The sequence below is a fragment of the Schistocerca serialis genome, chromosome 6 (assembly GCF_023864345.2).
Source record: "Schistocerca serialis cubense isolate TAMUIC-IGC-003099 chromosome 6, iqSchSeri2.2, whole genome shotgun sequence".
In the NCBI taxonomy this organism is placed as follows: Eukaryota; Metazoa; Arthropoda; class Insecta; order Orthoptera; family Acrididae; genus Schistocerca; species Schistocerca serialis.
In genome coordinates this window covers 269,796,022-269,817,654 of record NC_064643.1, presented here as the reverse complement: position 1 = coordinate 269,817,654, position 21,633 = coordinate 269,796,022, and the positions used below count along the sequence as shown (strand labels likewise).

The 21,633-nt window shown below is 43.4% G+C and overlaps 1 protein-coding gene across 1 annotated transcript in view; it reads left to right on the top strand.

Annotated features, from left to right (window-relative positions):
- LOC126484821 (uncharacterized) overlaps positions 1-8,136 on the top strand; it is an 854,899-nt gene extending 846,763 nt beyond the window's left edge. Inside the window, exon 6 of the mRNA XM_050108417.1 lies at positions 8,027-8,136. Within this exon, the coding sequence (XP_049964374.1) occupies positions 8,027-8,136 (110 nt within the window). The remainder of the gene's footprint in view (positions 1-8,026) is intronic.
- The last annotated feature ends 13,497 nt before the right edge of the window (positions 8,137-21,633 follow it).

Here is a 21,633-nt window from a genome sequence, read left to right as displayed (position 1 = left end):
TCTATACTAGGAGACTTTACAGTTTAACTCCTTACAAGTTAATATTAGCCTGTGAACAGGTATTTACATAATGATTCTCTCAATCGTCTCAGAGTGGCGTGAGTCGCCTTGCTCGAACACTCGACGATGTCTGCAAGAGAAGAGTCAGTTACTCTGTCCGCAATTTGCCGATATCAAAGCTGGTGGCCACTAGTTTTCTTTCTGACCAATCAGAGCTTTCGTACTTTGTTATAACTCCACCACATAGAGTTTTTGTAGCCTATCAAGGGTGCCGTTTCTTTTGTAGGGCAGAGTTTAGCTTTTGCTACGTAATACTGAGGTAAACAGCGTTTCCTTTAACGCAAATTTTTAATGCAGGTGGCTACAATGAATCACCTGTGTTCTGAGTTGGGTTTCTCTGAACGTTTCATCTCCGGACGCTTTATATGGCATCTCACGCCGTGTTCCTGTAGAAAGGCTTTCGGAAGGGTCATCGTTAAAAGCAGGGACAAGGGACGGCTTTTGCCGACTGCCTATGCAGTGGCGGCAAACGTCTCACTGTGTCTGCTAGTTGCCCCGTGTCGAAAGGTGTCGGCCTACATGGGACGGGCACTGCCGTTGTAAAATTCTCTTACCCTCAGAACTGCGTCTCACAGCTCGGGTCAGGGAAATTACTTGTGTGCGATTACTGGTGTGAGTGTTAGTGGCTTATATTCACTAAATGCTGGCTTGTTTGTTACACCAGCATTTTAATAACATTCGTTCAGTTTCACGTAACTGTGTCATGTGACATGCCGAGTAGACCGGAAGGGCTTCAGGAATTCACTGTAAGGTGCATTCTTTCTTTGACGCCTCACAACCAGCAGTACTTGTAAACTACCGGCTGCGGTAGGATGGCAGAGTCAGGGATCGGTGTGATATAATGTTCTGACTCTTGGCCACCATTTCTACAGCACATTGTTGGGTTGCATTTGAACTGGAATCCAGATTAGCGCCCAGCACTATATGAACTGCAATTATCTATGACATCTGGGAGTATTATATGAGTACACCTGCACTTCCCTGGTGGGAAAATCTTCAGTGAGTTGATCCATGGCAATCCAAGGAATATGAAATACAAGCGGTACGTTTCTCCTGTTACGTAAAGTGCCTTGATTAGTCTAGGCTGCGTCGAAAATGGCGGATTTCATACTAGCTGGTTTGAGGTTTCTTTCCGAATTCGTGTGGTTCGGCTTAAACAAGGAAATGTGTTCAGAATTCGAAGACGGCGCCTCTGCTTTGGTAGTGGCTGTTACTCACATAATGGTTCAAATGGCTCTGAGCACTATGGGACTTAACATCTATGGTCATCAGTCCCCTAGAACTTAGAACTACTTAAACCTAACTAACCTAAGGACAGCACACAACACCCAACCATCACGAGGCAGAGAAAATCCCTGACCCTGCCGGGAATCGAACCCGGGAACCCGGGCGTGGGAAGCGAGAACGCTACCGCACGACCACGAGATCCGGGCTTACTCACATACATAGCTATGCGTTGGGGCTTGTGTTTAAGAAGCTGTTACCACCTTGGGCATTGGGCGTTAATGTTACACAATCGTAAGAAGTGATATATTGACATGAGTTTATCCTGGTGCTTCTCCTATGTAACTAATTCATTATTCTGAGTAACAATGGTGGTCAAAGAGTGTGAATTAAAAATTTCGTGTCTTGTATTTTAAGAAATGTGTTGTAGTGCTCAGTAATTCGATCATAAAAGTTACTTGATACCTTTTGAGTTACCTACGGTGTTTTAGAATGTAAGTGGGGCTCCTCGTGATAGTGACTAATGAGGTATTATTTTAAGTTCATCAGTAGTCCTGGATTCTGACTGGGTCGCTATGGTAAGAGTCAAACATCAAGCAAGGAACGACTTTTATTGTCATTCAGAATTTATCCATGATCAGGTACCCAGGAGGGATTGATGCATGTAGATATAGAGTTTCGAGATGTATGTGAAACAAACATTCGCAAATGTTCAAATGTGTGTGAAATCTTATGGGACTTAACTGCTAAGGTCATCAGTCCCTAAGCTTACACACTACTTAACCTAAATTACCCTAAGGACAAACACACACACCCATGCCCGTAGGAGGACTCGAACCTCCGCCAGGACCAGCCGTACAGTCCATGAATGCAGCGCCCGAGACCGCTCGGCTAATCCCGCGCGGCACAAACATTCGCAGGCTCGCATACAACTGGAAACGCTATATCTACTTGTAGCAAACGCTCCTTATGGTGGATAAATTGAAAAACGCGTCATAGCAGTAAAGTCGTTCCTTTCCTGATGTTTGACTTTTGCCATTGCGACGCAGTCAGCCTGAACGCAGAACTACTGATTATTATGGTAATGGTAGCCTGCCTCCCGCATGACTTTAAATCATATTTACATGATTTTAAGTTATTTCACTGATATATATGATAAATTTTGAGCCTTAATCTGAGTGACTTTAGTTTTTAAGACATAATCCCTCGTGTATATTAATGACTCTAAGAAGTACGGTTTATGAATTTGTTAATATATTCTGAAGAAATCGAGTTGGGATTGGGTTATAATATCCACACCTGGGGCGGAGCTGTAAGGAAATTAACAGCCATAAGCACGAGTTTGTTCTGTGAGAATTGTAACCTTTTCCTTGAGCATTTCTGCTATAGTTTATTTTTGAAATAGCCAGAGTCATTTTGTTGCTTAACATGTAAATAAGTGGGCAGTATGACAATTAACTCAGTGAAATCATATTTAAATACCCAGTTGGTTGCTGTGAAATCAGATTTAATACGAGGGACGTTCAATAAATAATTCAGCAAATTTCTTTTCTGAAAGCAGTTTAGCCATTTCAGTAGGAGGGCCTGTATGCCTCTTGGTACCATTCTATTAGTCGACATCGAGACCAACGTTTTGCTGCATTAACAACCTTCTCGTCATCCACGTACTGCTTCTGGCGGATGCAACCTTCATTGGACGAAACAGATGAAATGGGAAGGTACTAGATCCAGGCTGTAGGGCGGATAAGGAAAAAAAGTCCAGTGAAGTTTTCTGAGCTTCTCTCGGAGACGCAGATTTGTCTGAGGCTTTGCCTTGTTATGAAGAAGGAGAAATTCGGTTGCATTTTCGTGGCGACGAACACTAGCCGTTTCTTCAGTTTTTTGAGGACTGACCGGCAGTCGGGAAACGTGACAGGTTCGAGCGACCTCGTTGCGATAATGACAGACGTTTCGCCCAACTTCTCACCGTGCTTACGTTTACTGTTAGGTTTCCGTATACATTCTGCACGTGTCTATGAGTATCTGCGATGCTCTAGTTTTTCGCCAAAGGAAAGTCAACGACAACTCTCTGTTTGGAACGCACCTCCGTTACAGACGCCATTTTGAAGGCTACGTATAGCGTCGTCCCCTATCGGAATTTCATGAAACTATTGCTGCTAAAGCGGATTCCACGATGGCCCACAGAAAATTCCGAATATTCTCAACCAAAATTCACCAAGAAATAAATCTGTTTCAATACCAGTTGAACGCCCCTCGTACATGTCATCTAGTATGATTGCTTTACATGCCAGCTAGTGAGACTGTTGAGTATAGTACACATCTGAACAGTCTTCTAAATGCAGAGAAACATCTTACCTTCTTACACTGCCACACACTTCCACTTGTTTTGATTCTTCGACTACAGCTCGTCTTTTGATGCCTTTGGGTTCAGTAGCGACGGTTTGTATGCCGTGAATGCACCTCCCATCCAAGCAGCTGCGAGAGCTACTGATTGAATTATTGTATTTATGTAAATCGTTTTCTCTGTGCTTTGGCATATAAGCTTAGTTTCTTGAAAATATTTAAGTAACAGTTTTTGTGAGTTTCATTAATAAATGTTTTGAGTTGTCGTTCTGCACATTAATAACCCAGAACTCGCACCACTACACCCTCCGGTACACGCCTTAAAGTGTCGGAAAGCGCAGGTATCTGTGCCTCAAAGTATCTTTTAATTACTTTTGGAAATCAGGGCGGTTTCATGAGGACACGCTTTTTCGCACGTTATTTATTGCCGTTTCAAGACAAAGGTCCCCCTTTGGTCTACATCTACATCTACATCTACATGGATACTCTGCAGATCACATTTAAGTGCCTGGCACAGGGTTCATGGAACCACTTTCACAAATTTCTATTATTCCAATCTCGTATAGCGCGCGGAAAGAACGAACACCTTTATCTTTCCATACGAGCTCTGATTTCCCTTATTTTATAGTGGCGATCGTTTCTCCCTATGTAGATCGGTGTCAACAAAATATTTTCGCATCCGGAGGAAAAAGTTGGTGATTGGAATTTCGTGAGAAATTACCGTCGCAACGAAGAACGCCTTTCTTTTAATGATGTCCAGCCCAAATTCTGTATATTTTTTGTGACACTCTCTCCCATATTTCGCGATAATACAAAACGTGCTGCTTTCCTTTGAAATTTTTCGATGTACTCCGTCAGTCCTATCTGGCAAGGATCTCACACCACGCAGCAGTATTCTAAAAGAGGACGGATAAGCGTAGTAGTGTAGGCAGTCTCCTTAGTATGTCTGTTACATTTTCTAAGTGTCCTGCCAATAAAACGCAGTCTTTGGTTAGCCTTCCCCACAACATTTTCTATGTGTTTCTTCCAATTTAAGTTGTTCGTAGTCGTAATACCTAGGTATTTAGTTGAATTTACGGCTTTTAGATCAGACAGATTTATCGTGTAACCGAAGTTTAACGAATTCTTTTTAGCATTCATGTGGATGACCTCACACTTTTCGTTATTTAGGGTCAACTGTCAATTTTCGCGCCATTCAGATATTTTTTCTAAATCGTTTTGCAATTTGTTTTGATCTTCTGATTTATTTAATCGTATGGCTAGGGCTCCCCGTTGGGCAGCCCGTTCGCCGAGTGTCGGTCTTTCAATTTGACGCCACTTCGGCGACCTGCAGTCGATGAGGATGATAGTGTGATGATAAGGACAACACAACACCCAGTCCCTGGGCGGAGAAAATTCCCCGGCCCAGCCGGGAATCGAACCCGGGCCCAGAGGATTGGCAATCCGTCACGCTGACCATTCAGCTACCGAGGGCAGACGATCTTCTGATGACTTTATTAGTCGATAAACGGCAGCGTCATCTGCAAACAACCTAAGACGGTTGCTCAGATTGTCTCCCAAATCGTTAATATAGATAAGGGACAGCAAAGGGCCTATAACACTACCTTTGGGAACGCCAGAAATCACTTCTGTTTTACTCGGTGACTTTCCGTCAATTACTACAAACTGTGACCTCTCTGACAGCAAATCACAAATCCGGTCACATAACGGAGACGATATTCCATAAGCACGCAATTTCACTACAAGCCGCTTGTGTGGTACAGTGTCAAAAGCCTTCCGGAAATCCAGAAATACGGAATCGATCTGGAATCCCTTGTCAATAGCACTCAACACTTCCCGTGAATAAAAAGCTAGTTGTGTTTCACAGGAGCGATATTTTCTAAACCCATGTTGACTGTGTGTTAATAGACCGTTTCCTTCGGGGTAAATTCATAATGTTCGAACATAAACTATGTTCTAAAATCCTGCTGCATAACGACGTTAACGATATGGGCCTATAATTTAGTGGATTACTCCTACTACCTTTCTTGAATATTGGTGTGACCTGTGAAACTTTCCAGTCTTTGGGTACGGATCTTTCGTCGAGAGAACGGTTGTATGTGATTGTTAAGTATGGAGCTAATGTATCAGCATACTCTGAAAGGAACCTAATTGGCATACAGTCTGGACCAGAAGACTTGCTTTTATTAAGTGATTTAAATTGCTTCACTACTACCAGGATATTTACTTCTACGTTACTCATGTTGGCAACTGTTCTCAGTAATGAAGCACACCACTCGCCACGCAGAGAATGGACGACTAAGCTGTCAGCGCTCCCCGTAGCGTGTGAAACGTTCGTATCGGTCATCCCAGCGCGGCGCAGCCCAACGCCGCCAGTAGAGTCCTCCACGGACGTCACCACACTGGTTTTTTTGGAGTGGGCGGGACGTCTCAGTAGATAGGCTACATATCACAAAGGGAACTAAAAAGTTGGAAAATTAGGACCTCAAACGGCTTTGCCAATTATGCGTGTATTATTTCCCATTTTGCGATTATGAAATATGAAAGTAACAGACAAAGACCTCTACATTTTTAAATACTCTATTACTCTGAGTATTATAACCAATTTAAAGGAGTGAAAATAATCCACCAGAAGAAACAATGTGTTCCACAGTTTAAAGTACTGACATATGCTTGTAAACATAGAGAACATTGGAAATCTAATTTACAAGATTACCTTCCAAAAATTCACTTTGCGTAGTTTCCTTTTATTGAGTAGTGAGGGTGAAGCCGAAGGGTCAATTAAACCTCCACCCGAAGAGGCCATGAAGGCTCAACGGTATCGACAGGCCGCTGTATCATCCTCAAACCACAGGCATCACTCGATGTGGATGTGGAATGGCATGTAATCAGCACTTCGCTCTCCAGACCGTATGTCAGTTTACGAGACGGGAGCCGCTACTTCTCAGTCAAATACCTCCTCATTTTCCCTCGCTGGGGCTGAGAGCACCCACTTGCCAACAGCGCCCATCCAATGCTAGCCCAACCCGACAGCGCTCAACTTCGATGATCTGACGGGAACCGGTGTTACCACTGCGGCAAGGCCGTTGGCTCCGATATGTGAATTTCTGGTTTATTATAATTCTTTGTTGGGAACAATGAAGGAAAAACAACATGTATAGAATATAATATGTTTATGTTATATTTAGGTCAGTTTGAAGAAACAGTTCATAAATTATTATGGAGTTGGTGTTCTATGACACTGTAGTCTTAAAAATGAGTAAACTGGAATACATTTTGTAATAAATATTTACTTTACACCCTTCCTTTGGCTTTTGAGTAAAACAGTATTGATGAACTTCCTTGAACATATCCTCAAAGCAGTTCCTCTTGACACATTCAGTGGCTATGACTTTATTAGTGTAGCAACAGTAGACTGTAAGTGATTGTCGCGTGACACTCTGTCCTTAGCCCTCTGCCTTTAGACCATTCCTTCTATAAGCTTACAGAAATACCAGGCAGCTTCGTGCTTGTCTGTCCGAGTCGTTTATCACTCATTGTCGTACCAACACACCTCGTTAAAATTTGGAATATTGCCTTTTTAATGAATAGTAAGTGGATTTGATTTACTGGCACTTTAGTAAATCCTGCTGAGCCGTGGTGCGCCTTTCTGGCACACAGCTCTTTGGCAGTACTATCGATTACCCGGCTGTACTACTATCTTTGCTCCTGTTGTGATCTGGCGGCGGGTATTTGCGGTAGGCGAGTTGGTCGCCGGACTCTCTACGAGGCGCTAGGACGTGCTTGAGGCGACGACGGAGCAAACACGCGGGTTCGGGCAGCGGTGACGCGGCCGGTCAACCTCGCAAGACGGTCGCGAGTTTGTGGTGGACCTGTCTGATGTCAACGTCGGGCGCTGCTCGTCGCATTGCTTTGGGGCCTGTTTTCTCGGAGAGACCCATCATCCCTCGAGACCATCTCGAAAAACACTCTCCGTCGTACGTATAAGTGGTTTTGGTGCCTTCGTTTTGCCAAACGATTTCCGTTGTAGCGAGTGAATTTGTTGGTCCGTTGGCAGCCGGCAGAGTCTGTGACTGTGCAGACCAGTAGTTATATTTGCATTAAGATCCGCTGGCTGGATGACTATGGAAAGGCACATTTATACGAAGGCGTGCGTGTCATTTTGGGTTTATTGCCATCAAGCGACGTCCCTAGTATTTTGCTGTTAAAAACATTGCAACCAGTTATTCTGCTATTAGTAAAACTTGTATTTCGTAAAGCTACTCACTTATGTGTACTTCCTCATATACGTGCACTTATTGAATACAATCACTCAACAATAATTGGTTTGTGTATTTTATCGATTTATTAATGTTTGGTTCGTGTTTTCAGTGTCTTCTGCGGTCTGTTTGTGTTCCAGTTTCTGCGATTTGGGGTGCGTGGGCGTGGCGCCACGTCCCGCTTAGGTGCACAGAAGCTGTGACGTGCCGTCTAATGGCAAGTGACTCCCGGTTGAGCCCCGACGCTTAGGTGTTGTTTGGACGGCTGATCGGCTGCTTCCGGCATTTAAGTCACCCCTGTCCAGTGCAGCCTGGGCTCACTGCCCGTTTGATAAATATAATCTATTTCATGAGTTTGTTTTTTCTTTTAAAGATGGCTTTTAAATTCGTTGAATATGAATTATTATCGTCACGTGTTGCGATGGTTGAGTTTTTGGCGGTTCTAAACGAATTGCTGCTTTTGGTAAATTACGTTCATATTGTACATTTTTTTAATAAAAATTGTGCCATTTTTAAAAAGAATCAGCTTCATACCGTAATTTATTTGAAATCCCTGTGGGTCATCTCTCTATGTCAGTAGGTAATTATCTTCTGTCTTGCTTCAGAAGCAAGATATCTGTAATATTTTATAAAAAGATTCCCACGTTGATTGTCTCTTACTTGTTTTGAGTAAACAATGAATTTGGTAATTGTTGTTTAAGGAGTGACATTACAGGGGCCTAGACCTTACATCCTAAGTGTACCCCTCATTCCCACGTCCTAAGTAACATCTGCAAACCATTAATTCTTACTGAACAAGAGCTTTCTATGAATAATTAGTTAGGTTTGGATATATTCGTTTAATGGTGTCATTTTTTGTCAACTGAGGCTTAAGAAATTGAAATTGCTTTTTAAAAAGTGTTCGGGTGGGATAGTCTCGCCCACCTCCCTTCGGCGGTGACGCCAACGGAATCCTCCAAGCCTGGAAGCAGCTCGCACGGCTGATCCCGTGGCGTCACCTTGGCCTCTGCCGGTTGTGCAAGGTTCGCCCTCCTGACTTTTCTTTCCCTATCTCCGCGAGCTCAATACACCTCCGCACGCCACCCCCTCCGATTCCATCCCCCATCGGCGAGGTGTCGTTCAGGCTGCGCCCGTCTTCGCGACGTGGTGCTCGTCTCGCGCGGGCTCAGACTACCCGAGGTCTCTCAATCCGGTCTCAATCTCCCCGAAGAGCAGCGCCGGTCCCTCCGTGCAGCCAAGCAATTAAATTGGCCGCCACTCTCCAATAAAGAAGGATGGTGCCGGCTCCGCGGCGTTACATCCAACTTTCTGAAGATCTCATTCCCATCTCGGTAACGCCGGCCGGCCGGCGCAGCTCGCTAGGGTCTCGTCGGACTCCGCGTCTGGACGAGGTGCAGTTGCTGCCGCCGCCGCGACGCGTCCGCAAGACCGCCCGCCTGCATTCACTCCCCCCCCCCCTTTCACCCCCACCCCCACCCTACCACCACTCTCGGCGCGTCTGTAAACAAACGCTCCGCCCGAGCGGCGCCGCCGTTCTTTCCAATTCCAGGCCAAACAGTCTGGCGAGTTATACTCATTTGCTGTATGAAATGTTAATGCTGTGTGCGCCGCAGTCGCTCTCGCGGAATGGGAGTTATTGCCCACGGCTCCCGGCCACCGGCCGCCGTAAAGTTCAATGTTTTCCTTCTGCTGCCAAGAGTTCTCTGGCGGAGAGCGAGAAAGGCGGATAAACTCTTCCGGCTGACTGTTTTCTTTACTAGACTTCGGGAAACGTAGTCTAGGACAGAGAAACTAAATTTCTGTCGAGGTGAAACGTTTATTCTAGAACGATATTATTCTCAGTAATTCGGTAGAGCCCTAATGAAGTTTTCACCCAACACAAAAATTTCTTCCAGTCCCACAATTACATTTATACTCCGAGATCTTCTCTATGCAGTGTGACGGAAGGTATCAATATCTTTCTTTGCCCTCCACTACTGTCGTGTTCGCGAATGGTCTGCAAAAATAACGAATGGCGTTTAATCTCGTAGTAAAGAAAAATGTCCGCCGATTTCACTACTGTGAGCGCTCTCGGAAACAGTTGAATCAATCATGAAACATAGGCTAATGAGTTACATCAATATATTACAACATTCTTAACGAAGCATAGATTCGCAATATCGGCCATTATATTGACAAGATATCTGTTTGATGCGGAAACAGTGTGTTCACTCCACATAATGAAAAGTGAGGCCGTCCACATGGATATCAAAAGCAATCAGTTAAATTTCGGTTACACATAAATCAAACAAATCCAAAGGTTGCGAATTTAACTAAATGACTTAGTTACATTCGCAACATTTAGACTTGTTTGACTTATGTGTAACCGAAATTTAACTGAACTTTACTTTTAACTGAAGGTGGCGAATTTAACTAAACCATTTAGTTAAATTCACAACCTTCAGATTTGTTTGATTTATGTGTAACTGAAATTTAACTGAACTTTACTTTTAACTGGCAGATTAAAACTGTGTGCCGAACCGAGACTCTAACTCCGCACCGTCCCAACAGTTCTAATCTGCCAGGAAATTTCATATGAGCGCACTCTCCACTGCAGAGTGAAAATTCCATTGTGGTAATATTTAAGTGCTCATTTATCCCGCCCGCTGTTCTGGAGTGAAGTAGTAGAGAAATATTGAGAACTTGGTTCGATGAGCCTCTACCAGGCATCTAAGTGCGGACTACGCACCAGTTATGTAGATGTAGATGTAGATCCGGATGCACTGAGTTCTCAAAAATGTTTTGTGACACGCTTCACAAGTACGTCTCTGTTACACGAGTATTCTTAAATTCATCCAAGGCTTTAGACACTGTTTACCACAAAGTAATACTAAAAATTTGGTGTAAATGTAACAGCAAACGAATGGTTTCAGTCGCACCTGGAACACGTACCTGCAAATCGCGAAGTCGCGTTTCCGTAACGTGGTTCAGATTCCAAGTAGATCTCATTCGGCCAGGTAAATAACTGGAGTAGATTAGATACACGCAATTCGCCAATGTGGCGTCTAATCCAAATACTTGCACTCGGCTATTGATCTACTCGAAATAATTACTGTACTTGTACATAGAAAACAGGCTTGTTGACGGATTTCTAGTAAAACAACTTTCACACGAGAGACATTACATAGGTTTTCTGTAATGTTGTTTATTGGGCCCATTTCCGGTTTCAGTATTTATGACTTACCAAATAGTATAAGACATGAAGACCAAATTCTCTTTGCTGTTGACAGCAACATCACAGACATTCATAAAACTCCACACCTCGTAACAGAGAAGGCTAATGAAACTCTCACGGATGTCTAAAACTGTGCCGAATGGGATTAATTAACAACGAACACAAAGGAAAAAAAACATGTACTTCAAAAAATGACAAAAACTTAATCATATTACGCATAGATGATAAACATAAGGATTATGTAGCGAACACTAAGCTTTTAGAGACGAGTATTGGTTGTCAATTAACATGGAATGGAAAAATAAAGATACTAGCAAAAAGAATTAACAGGGATGTCGTGATTTTAGATTCTATCATCAACATGTAACGGCCAATTTCTTATAGTGATTATTTCCAAAATCACTTGGTTCTCAGCTATGAGATTCCTTTATGGGGACCAAAAACACAAAACTGAAAGCAATTTTCAAACTGCATAAAAGGTCTGTAAGAGTAATAACTAAAAGTAGTAGTAGGGCTTGTTGTAAAAAACTTGATATATTTTCTGCACCAAGTCAGTGCAGCTACCAATTTGTTGTGTATTTCAGAGAAAATATGGCACGATTATTGATGAATTGTCTACGTGATGTTGAGGTACTCCCGTGGCCAGTAAGATCTCCAGAACAGTACGCGACCAGCTCGGAACAATTACTAGAGTTATGGGCCAGCTTTATTCGGGAGTGCTGCAACGCCTTCATGACACCCTTCCCAAACGAAACAATCTACATCTACATTTATACTCCGCAGGCCACCCAACGGTGTGTGGCGGAGGGCAATTTACGTTCCACTCTCATTACCTCCCTTTCCTGTTCAGGTCGCGTATGGTTCGCGGGAAGAATGACTGCCGGATAGCCTCCATGCGCGCTCGAATATCTCTAATTTTATATTCGTGATCTCCTCGGGAGGTATAAGTAGGGGGAAGCAATATATTCGATACCTCATCCAGAAATGCACCCTCTCGAAACCTGGACAGCAAGTTACACCGCGATGCAGAGCGCCTCTCTTGCAGAGTCTGTCACTTGAGTTTGCTAAACATCTCTATACACTATCACGCTTATCAAATCACCCTGTGACGAAACGCACCGCTCTTCTTTGGATCTTCTCTATCTTCCCTGTCAACCCGACCTGGTACAGATCCCTCACTGATGAGCTATACTGAAGTATAGGTCGAACGAGTGTTTTGTAAGCCACCTCCTTTGTTGATGGACTACATTTTCTAAGGATGCTCCCAATGAATCTCGACCTGGCACCCGCCTTATCAACAATTAATTTTATACGATCATTCCACTTCAAATTGTTCCGTACGCATACTCCCAGATATTTTATAGAAGTAACTGCTACCAGTGTTTGTTCCGCTATCACATAATCATACAAGAAAGATTCTTCTTTCTATATATTCGCAATACATTACATTTGTGTATGTTAACGGTCAGTTGCCACTCCCTGCACCAAGTGCCTATCCACTGCAGATCTTTCTGCATTTCGCTGCAATTTTCTAATGCTGCAACTTCTCTGTATACTACAGCATCATCCACGAAAAGATAGCATAAATTCGTTTAGGAAGTAGAAACGCAATATCGGCCTTTATTCCTCAGGCCAGAGTGGATGCAATATCACACTGATCAGCGGTATCATACTGCCAAGTTTATAAATTTTATTCGATTTTGTAATCATTGCAATTGTGCTGGAGTAATCAGTCGCCAGCACTCAGATAGGCAAAGAGGCTGCGAGAAGATCGATAGTAGACACCGAAGCAAGCGAGCCTATCAGAGAGGGAGGCCAAATAGAGACTCGCAGGCAACATGCCGCCAACGCCCTCTCGAACGCTAGTTTTTAGATCGCTGCCGCGGGCCGGAGGGCCCAGTCAGTTATCCAGTGAAACAACGAGTCGAGTCAGTAATCTACATCTACATCTACATTGATACTCCGCAAGCCACCCAACGGTGTGTGGCGGAGGGCACTTTACGTGCCACTGTCATTACCTCCCTTTCCTGTTCCAGTCGCGTATGGTTCGCGGGAAGAACGACTGTCTGAAAGCCTCCGTGCGCGCTCTAATCTCTCTAATTTTACATTCGTGATCTCCTCGGGAGGTATAAGTAGGGGGAAGCAATATATTCGATACCTCATCCAGAAACGCACCCTCTCGAAACCTGGCGAGCAAGTTACACCGCGATGCAGAGCGCCTCTCTTGCAGAGTCTGCCACTTGAGTTTATTAAACATCTCCGTAACGCTATCACGGTTACCAAATAACCCGGTAACGAAACGCGCCGCTCTTCTTTGGATCTTCTCAATCTCTTCCGTCAACCCGACCTGGTACGGATCCCACACTGATGAGCAATACTCAAGTATAGGTCGAACGAGTGTTTTGTAAGCCACCTCCTTTGTTGATGGACTACATTTTCTAAGCACTCTCCCAATGAATCTCAACCTGGTACCCGCCTTACCAACAATTAATTTTATATGATCATTCCACTTCAAATCGTTCCGCACGCATACTCCCAGATATTTTACAGAATTAACTACTACCAGTGTTTGTTCCGCTATCATATAATCATACAATAAAGGATCCTTCTTTCTATGTATTCGCAATACATTACATTTGTCTATGTTAAGGGTCAGTTGCCACTCCCTGCACCAAGTGCCTATCCGCTGCAGATCTTCCTGCATTTCGCTACAATTTTCTAATGCTGCAACTTCTCTGTATACTATCACTCGCAGCCCAGACTTGCAGACACACAGTTGCAGTCACAATCGTAGTCTCAGGCAGCACATAATGACCACGGTAATGTGCATAGCGAGAGATGTACTTCATCAACAGTGAGACTAACGTGGTCTGTTATGGAAGAGCTTGTACCACAACACTTGGACTGTCGTAAAATAGGTAGCTCTCTGTTTACGATAATAAAGAACCCTGCTAATACATGCGTGCAGTTGTGTTAAAGAAAGAGGATACCGGCCACCAAACATTATATCCTTGCTTCCTATGGTACAACCCTGCAGTGACAACGAGACGAAACAAAAGCAATAACATCGCCCGTTCTGTCAACCTGTGAAGTTTCATTTCGTTTCCTTCTCTCCTTATGAAAGCTCCACTTTTTGTTAGACAGTGTACATCTTGAACTAATTGTATTCATTGTATTAGTATGAAAAATCCTGTGATATTATCGCATGATACCTGAATGAATAAATAAAAATAACAATAAAAAATTAAACTGTTCGTCTGGTTATACCAACGTGATCTTTTGGTAATGTATATGAAATCTGACACAAAGAAACAAGATAGCTCTCACATATAAGTAAATTTTTGTCGTGACGTAGTAATGCGTGTGTGTTTTCCGTCGTTAAACCGTATCCTTACGTTGTGCAAAATCCATCATAAGCGATCAATTCAGCGTCAGTGAACCGCAGTGTACAGCTGAGCCTTTTGATATCCCCCAGAAAATGCAAAGTCCTAGTGAAAGAATCGCAAGTCGCTTACACTTGCAGTTTTTTCGGCCATTTTATCCAGTGATAATACAGGCCTTTCTAGTATACTACGATGGAAGTTCTTGCCTTATCCCAGACTGACAAAGCGGAACACTGCTTTGGACTAAAATAAATTTGTGTGAAGTGGATAGCAGGCGACAGTAGAAACTTATTAAACTGTTGCAAACCGTAACAACAAATACTGAATGTACATATTTAATGTAGTTTTGGAAGGGTGGCTACCTTCATCCTGCCTTTTAAGAAAAGAAATTTCGCAAACCCAACTCAAATCCTGCTTCAACACCCACGAGTTGCCGACGTTGTTTAGAGTACGCTGCAGACGTTCCGCTGGGAAACCTTTACACATACATCATTCTCGATCTCTCCCCATGCGATTTCCATATGTTTTTCGTGAAGAAAAGCATTCATGGGGTCGATTTGCTTTCGTCAATTACGGGTACAAACATAGTTCCGCAGGCAACTAAAAACAACCAAAAAGACATTGATAATCTTCTTTCACAGTGGAATAACTGTATTAACAGCTATGGCAATTACTTTTAAAATAATACACAGTTTTTCCCACCTGTCCCGTTTTCATTTGATTGCCCCATATACACTGAGTGCTAGTCTCACACAGGCTAATATTATACACAATGAAACGAATGTAACATGAAACAGCAGTGCAATCAAAGCAAGCAGAGCGGACACAGGCAACGTTTAATATCTGTCAATGGCTTTCTGCATTACATCATAACGTTAATCTGAAGACCTTCCTCACATTTAGTACTTCATTCATTGCTATGTGAATACTAGCTCACCAACAGCAAAGTTCAGTACCAGAAGTCTTCATTAGCTCACAATGAATATAAATTCACACGTTGCAAACAAATGCACTGAAACGATTACATCCAAGCCAGCTGTATACTACCCTAACACTGTAACACACCCGGGGCTCTTAGGTCCCACAAATCCATACCATCTCTTATCCCAACCAAGAACAGCGACCAAAAGACCACGATACCAGCTCTGTCTGCTCCAGCCTCAAATATGTCACGTGACTAACTTCCATAGTTAAAAGAGTTAATACATCCCTGAACAGCATTCGGAATATAACTCTACAGTTTTCAAATATTCAAAAATTTTTCAGTACACACGTTTGAATAGTTATACTTGTTAGATTTACTTCGTTAAAATAATAACATAAACTGGCTATTTGATTCTGCACAAACGTGCACAGCGATGGCTAGTGAACAGACCATCTTTACTTCCTCTTGCTGGTTATATACGTCGTTGTTCAGTGAATTTCCTTGTAAATGTTAATCAACAAATTTCTTATTAAGTGAAAATTAAAAACACTAATCTAAACAGTTCATGCAGTGGCTAACCATTTCGTGTAACTGTGCGGTGCTCTCTGTTTTGGCACTCAGCGATCATAACATATTACTTTTTATTTATATTAATCAGATGGTCTGTTTATACGTCAGATACGCTCATTTTATAGTAGGTCTTAAGCGCTGAAGCTTTAGTTAATAATGCTCAAAGTCCTGAGAAAGCTCTGAACTGCGAGATGACTACTTTTTTCTTTATCATTTCAACGAAGGGTAAAATTGTCGATGTAGACGAGCCACTTTAGATTTAAGATTAGGGTTTAAGAGTTTACTCAAACTTGTTTAAAATTAGAAATTTTTTATTCGTTGCGCCCAGCAGAGGAACGCTTTTAACCTATTTTAGCCTACTTTCTCTCCTCCCCGTAACTTTTCATTCGTTCTACATGCACTTTTTGTGTTGTTTTCCTATTCTGAATTACGTCGGGTAGACTTGTCAGCAAAAATGTATTTGTAAATTACCGCTCTAAATGTTGTTCTATCTTGAATAATTTCTTCGTGAATGACAATTTTTTTTTAGTTTTTCATTAACTTTCGTTAGCCGCTTGTTGTGGTTTTTCTTCGGTAAGTCTTTTCGAATTTTCTTTGTGAGCCGGCTGTTCCGCATGAAACTGTAATCGCCGTTTCCTGATATCTGTGATTGTGTTCTGATCTCATGGGATTTCCGTTTCAACCGAAACTCATTTTCGTATTTTTTTCTCGAAATTTTTATTTTCAATTTTTATTTGCTAGCTGCCACCAGTCGATGGAAAATTTGTTATCAAAAATGCGCTTTTTTATTCATCTGTCTTCTTACTTGTTTGATGCTGCCCGCTACGAATTCCTCTCCTGCGTCAACCTTTTCAACTCAGGGTAGCACTTGCATCCTGTGTCTTCAGTTGTTTTCTGGATGCATTTCAGTCTCTGTCTTCCTCTACAGTTTTTACTCTGTGTAGCTCGTGTCCTCCTTGCTCCATCCGTCATGAGTTATCTTGCAGCCTAGGTAGCAAAATTCCTTACTTCATCTACTTCGTTACACCAATCCCCATGTTAAATTTCTCACTGTTCTCATTTCTGCTACTACTCGTTGCTTTTGTCTTTCTTCTATTTACTCTCGGTCTATATTCTATACTCATGGGACTGTTGATTCCATTTAAAAAGTCCTGTAATTCTTCTTCACTTTCACTGAGGTGTAATTCTTCTTCAGTTTCACTGACGATAACAATGTCATCAGCGAATCTTAACATTGATGTCCTTCCACACTGAATTTTAATTCCACTCTTGAACCTTTCATTTATTTCCGTCTTCGATTCTCCTACGTATACAGGGTGAGTCACCTAACATTACCGCTGGATATATTTCGTAAACCACATCAAATACTGACGAATCGATTCCACAGACCGAAAGTGAGGAGAGGGGCTAGTGTAATTGATTAATACAAACCATACAAAAATGCACGGAAGTATGTTTTTTAACACAAACCTACGTTTTTTTAAATGGAACCCCGTTAGTTTTGTTAGCACATCTGAACATATAAACAAATACGTAATCAGTGCAGTTTGTTACATTGTAAAATGTTAATTACATCCGGAGATATTGTAACCTAAAGTTGACGCTTGAGTACCACTCCTCCGCTGTTCGATCGTGTGTATCGGAGAGCACCGAATTACGTAGGGATCCAAAGGGAACGGTGATGGACCTTAGGTACAGAAGAGACTGGAACAGCACATTACGTCCACATTCTAACACCTTTTTATTGGTCTTTTTCAGTGACGCACATGTACATTACCATGAGGAGCGAGGTACACGTACACACGTGGTTTCCGTTTTCAATTACGGAGTGGAATAGTGTGTCCCGACGTTTCAGGTCAATAGATGTTCAATGCAGTGGCCATCATTTGCTGCACACAATTGCAATCTCCGGCGTAATGAATGTCGTACACGCCGCAGTACATCTGGTGTAATGTCGCCGCAGGCTGCCACAATACGTAGTTTCAAATCGTCTGGGGTTGTAGGCACATCACGGTACACATTCTCCTTTAACGTACACCACAGAAAGAAGTCCAGAGGTGTAAGATCAGGAGAACGGGCTGACCAATTTATGCGTCCTCCACGTCCTATGAAACGCTCGTCGAACATCCTGTCAAGAGTCAGCCTAGTGTTAATTGGGGAATGTGCAGGTGCACCATCATGCTGATACCACATACGTCGACGCGTTTCCAGTGGGACATTTTCGAGCAACGTTGGCAGATCATTCTGTAGAAACGCGATGTATGTTGCAGCTGTTTGGGCCCCTGCAATGAAGTGAGAACCAATGAGGTGGACGCCAGTGATTCCGCACCATACATTTACAGTCCACGGTCGCTGTCGCTCTACCTGTCTGAGCCAGCGAGGATTGTCCACCGACCAGTAATGCATGTTCCGTAGATTCACTGCCCCGTGGTTTGTGAAACCCGCTTCATCGGTAAACAGGTAGAACTGCAACGCATTCTCCGTTAATGCCCATTGACAGAATTGCTCTCGATGATTAAAGTCATCACCATGTAATTGCTGATGTAGCGACACATGAAACTTGTGAAAGCGGTGACGATGCAGTATGCGCATGACACTACTTCGACTCAGTCCACCGGCTCTCGCAATGTCCCGTGTACTCATGTGTGGGTTCATGGCAACAGCAGCTAACACATCAACTGCACCCGCTTCTCCTGTGACGGGCCTGTTACGGACCCGTTTGCGTGCTACGACCATACCTGTAGCATACAGTTGGCGGTAGCTGTTTTGCAATGTGCGGCACGTTGGATGCTCTCTGTCCGGGTACCGTTCTGCATACACCCTGCAGGCTTCAGATGCATTTCGTCGACACTCGCCATATATGAGTATCATCTCCGCCTTTTCAGAGTTCGAATACACCATGGTCACAGTTCCTAAAACACTACACTATCACAGACATCTGGTAACACGGTGTACTACAGTTGGTCTGCGTGCGGAGACGAATGCAGAATAACAATAGCAGCAAGCGCTACATGCGGACACTGCGACAGCTAGACCAAACCACAACAGTGCACTACAGCCACACTCGTAAACACGGTCGTCATCGTAAACATGTCCCTGCAGATGCTGCTCGCCGACCGTGGCCCGTGTTTGTTACAACACGCAACTGAACGTCGGAGGTTTCAAGCGTCAACTTTAGGTTACAGTACCTCCGGATGTACTTAACATTTTACAATGCAACAAACGGCACTGATTACATATTTGTTAATATGTTCAGATGTTCTAACAAAACTAACGTGGTTCCATTTAAAAAAACGTAGGTTTGTGTTAAGAAATATACTTCCGTGCATTTTTGTATGGTTTGTATTAAACAATTACACTAGCCCCTCTCCTCACGTTCGGTCTGTGGAATCGGTTCGTCAGTATTTGATGTGGTTTACGAAATATATCCAGCGGTAACGTTAGGTGACTCACCCTGTATATTGAACGACAGAGGTGAAAGACTACATCCCTGCCTTGCACCCTTATTAACGCGAACGCTTCGTTCTTGGTCTTCCACTCTTATTGTTCCATGTTGGTTCTTGTACAGATTGTGCATTAGCACTATTTTTTCAGGATTTCGAACATTTTGCACCATTTTACATTGTCGAATGCTTTTCCAACTCAACAAACCCATTGAACATGACGATTTTTCTTTTGTATTGAATCCTTTGTCAAAGCAACGTCAGAACTTCCTTTTCTGGCGCATGACACGTTGATATCCCACTTCTGTTTGTGAAAGCTCCAGATAGGTCTTCGCTCGTCATCTGGACTCACCACTGAAGACAACTGTAATCCGGTTAATGAGATGCCATCTCTCCCTGTAGAAGATCCCCTTTGGTTGTTATGTGGCACCCTTACTGAGCAGCGGTACCTAGACCCCGTTTTGTTGTCCTTCATGGGAAGCCAACGTGCTCTTACATTTCAGGAAGATAATGCCGTTCCGCAGAGGGCGAGAGATTCTACTGGTGGTCTTGGTGCTTGCCAAACCCTACCTAGGCCAGCAAGGTCGTCTGATCTCTCCATAATTGAGAACTTTTGGAGTATTATGGGTAGGGCCCACCAACCAAGTCAGGATTTAGACGATGTAACGTATCAATTGGACAGAATTTGGCATAATATGCCTAAGGAGGACAACAAATCTCTCAGTGAATACCAGGCCGAATAACTCCTTGCACGAGGTAGACCAACACGTTATTGACTTGCTCAGTGTGGTGTGCGTACTGTAAGACCTTCAGTACACACACTATCAGATTATCTGACTTGTCGCTCTAACGAAGTTGGCGAGATTATTTGACTTGTCGCTCTAACGAAGTAGGCGAGTGTCAGCAATATGTGTCGTGGTGTTATCGTGGCCCGTTTATCATCTGCCCTTAGGCCAGACTATAGAAATGCCACTCGCACGCTTAGAGTAGCAGATGGACGGTGACCAACTTTAAACAGAATTAGATTAATTTTCACACACATTTATTAAAATAATAACAAGCATTAAAATTACTTAACTTGGTTCTGGATGCTATTTACAATTGACAATCTGAAGTTCCTTTGGTATTGGTACGTTAATCTTATTCTCATATGTATCACTGATACTTGACAAAAGTGTCTATACACTTACCTTCATGGCTATGTACAGGAATATGGTAATCTTATTAGGCACAGATTGAAACGTGACTATAGACTGGTGCATACAAATGTAGAACTCGTACAGACTGGTGCAGACTGCTACAGACTGATGCAGACAGACTAATCGGAGGTCTGTACACTCGTTATAATACCTCACACGTTCATGTATCACTGCGCGAGTGTGATCCGCAACAAGAAAAGGTTCTACGTTAGCAGCAATCTCATTGGCTGCGTTACATACACTCCTGGAAATTGAAATAAGAACACCGTGAATTCATTGTCCCAGGAAGGGGAAACTTTATTGACACATTCCTGGGGTCAGATACATCACATGATCACACTGACAGAACCACAGGCACATAGACACAGGCAACAGAGCATGCACAATGTCGGCACTAGTACAGTGTATATCCACCTTTCGCAGCAATGCAGGCTGCTATTCTCCAATGGAGACGATCGTAGAGATGCTGGATGTAGTCCTGTGGAACGGCTTGCCATGCCATTTCCAGCTGGCGCCTCAGTTGGACCAGCGTTCGTGCTGGACGTGCAGACCGCGTGAGACGACGCTTCATCCAGTCCCAAACATGCTCAATGGGGGACAGATCCGGAGATCTTGCTGGCCAGGGTAGTTGACTTACACCTTCCAGAGCACGTTGGGTGGCACGGGATACATGCGGACGTGCATTGTCCTGTTGGAACAGCAAGTTCCCTTGCCGGTCTAGGAATGGTAGAACGATGGGTTCTATGACGGTTTGGATGTACCGTGCACTATTCAGTGTCCCCTCGACGATCACCAGTGGTGTATGGCCAGTGTAGGAGATCGCTCCCCACACCATGATCCCGGGTGTTGGCCCTGTGTGCCTCGGTCGTATGCAGTCCTGATTGTGGCGCTCACCTGCACGGCGCCAAACACGCATACGACCATCATTGGCACCAAGGCAGAAGCGACTCTCATCGCTGAAGACGACACGTCTCCATTCGTCCCTCCATTCACGCCTGTCGCGACACCACTGG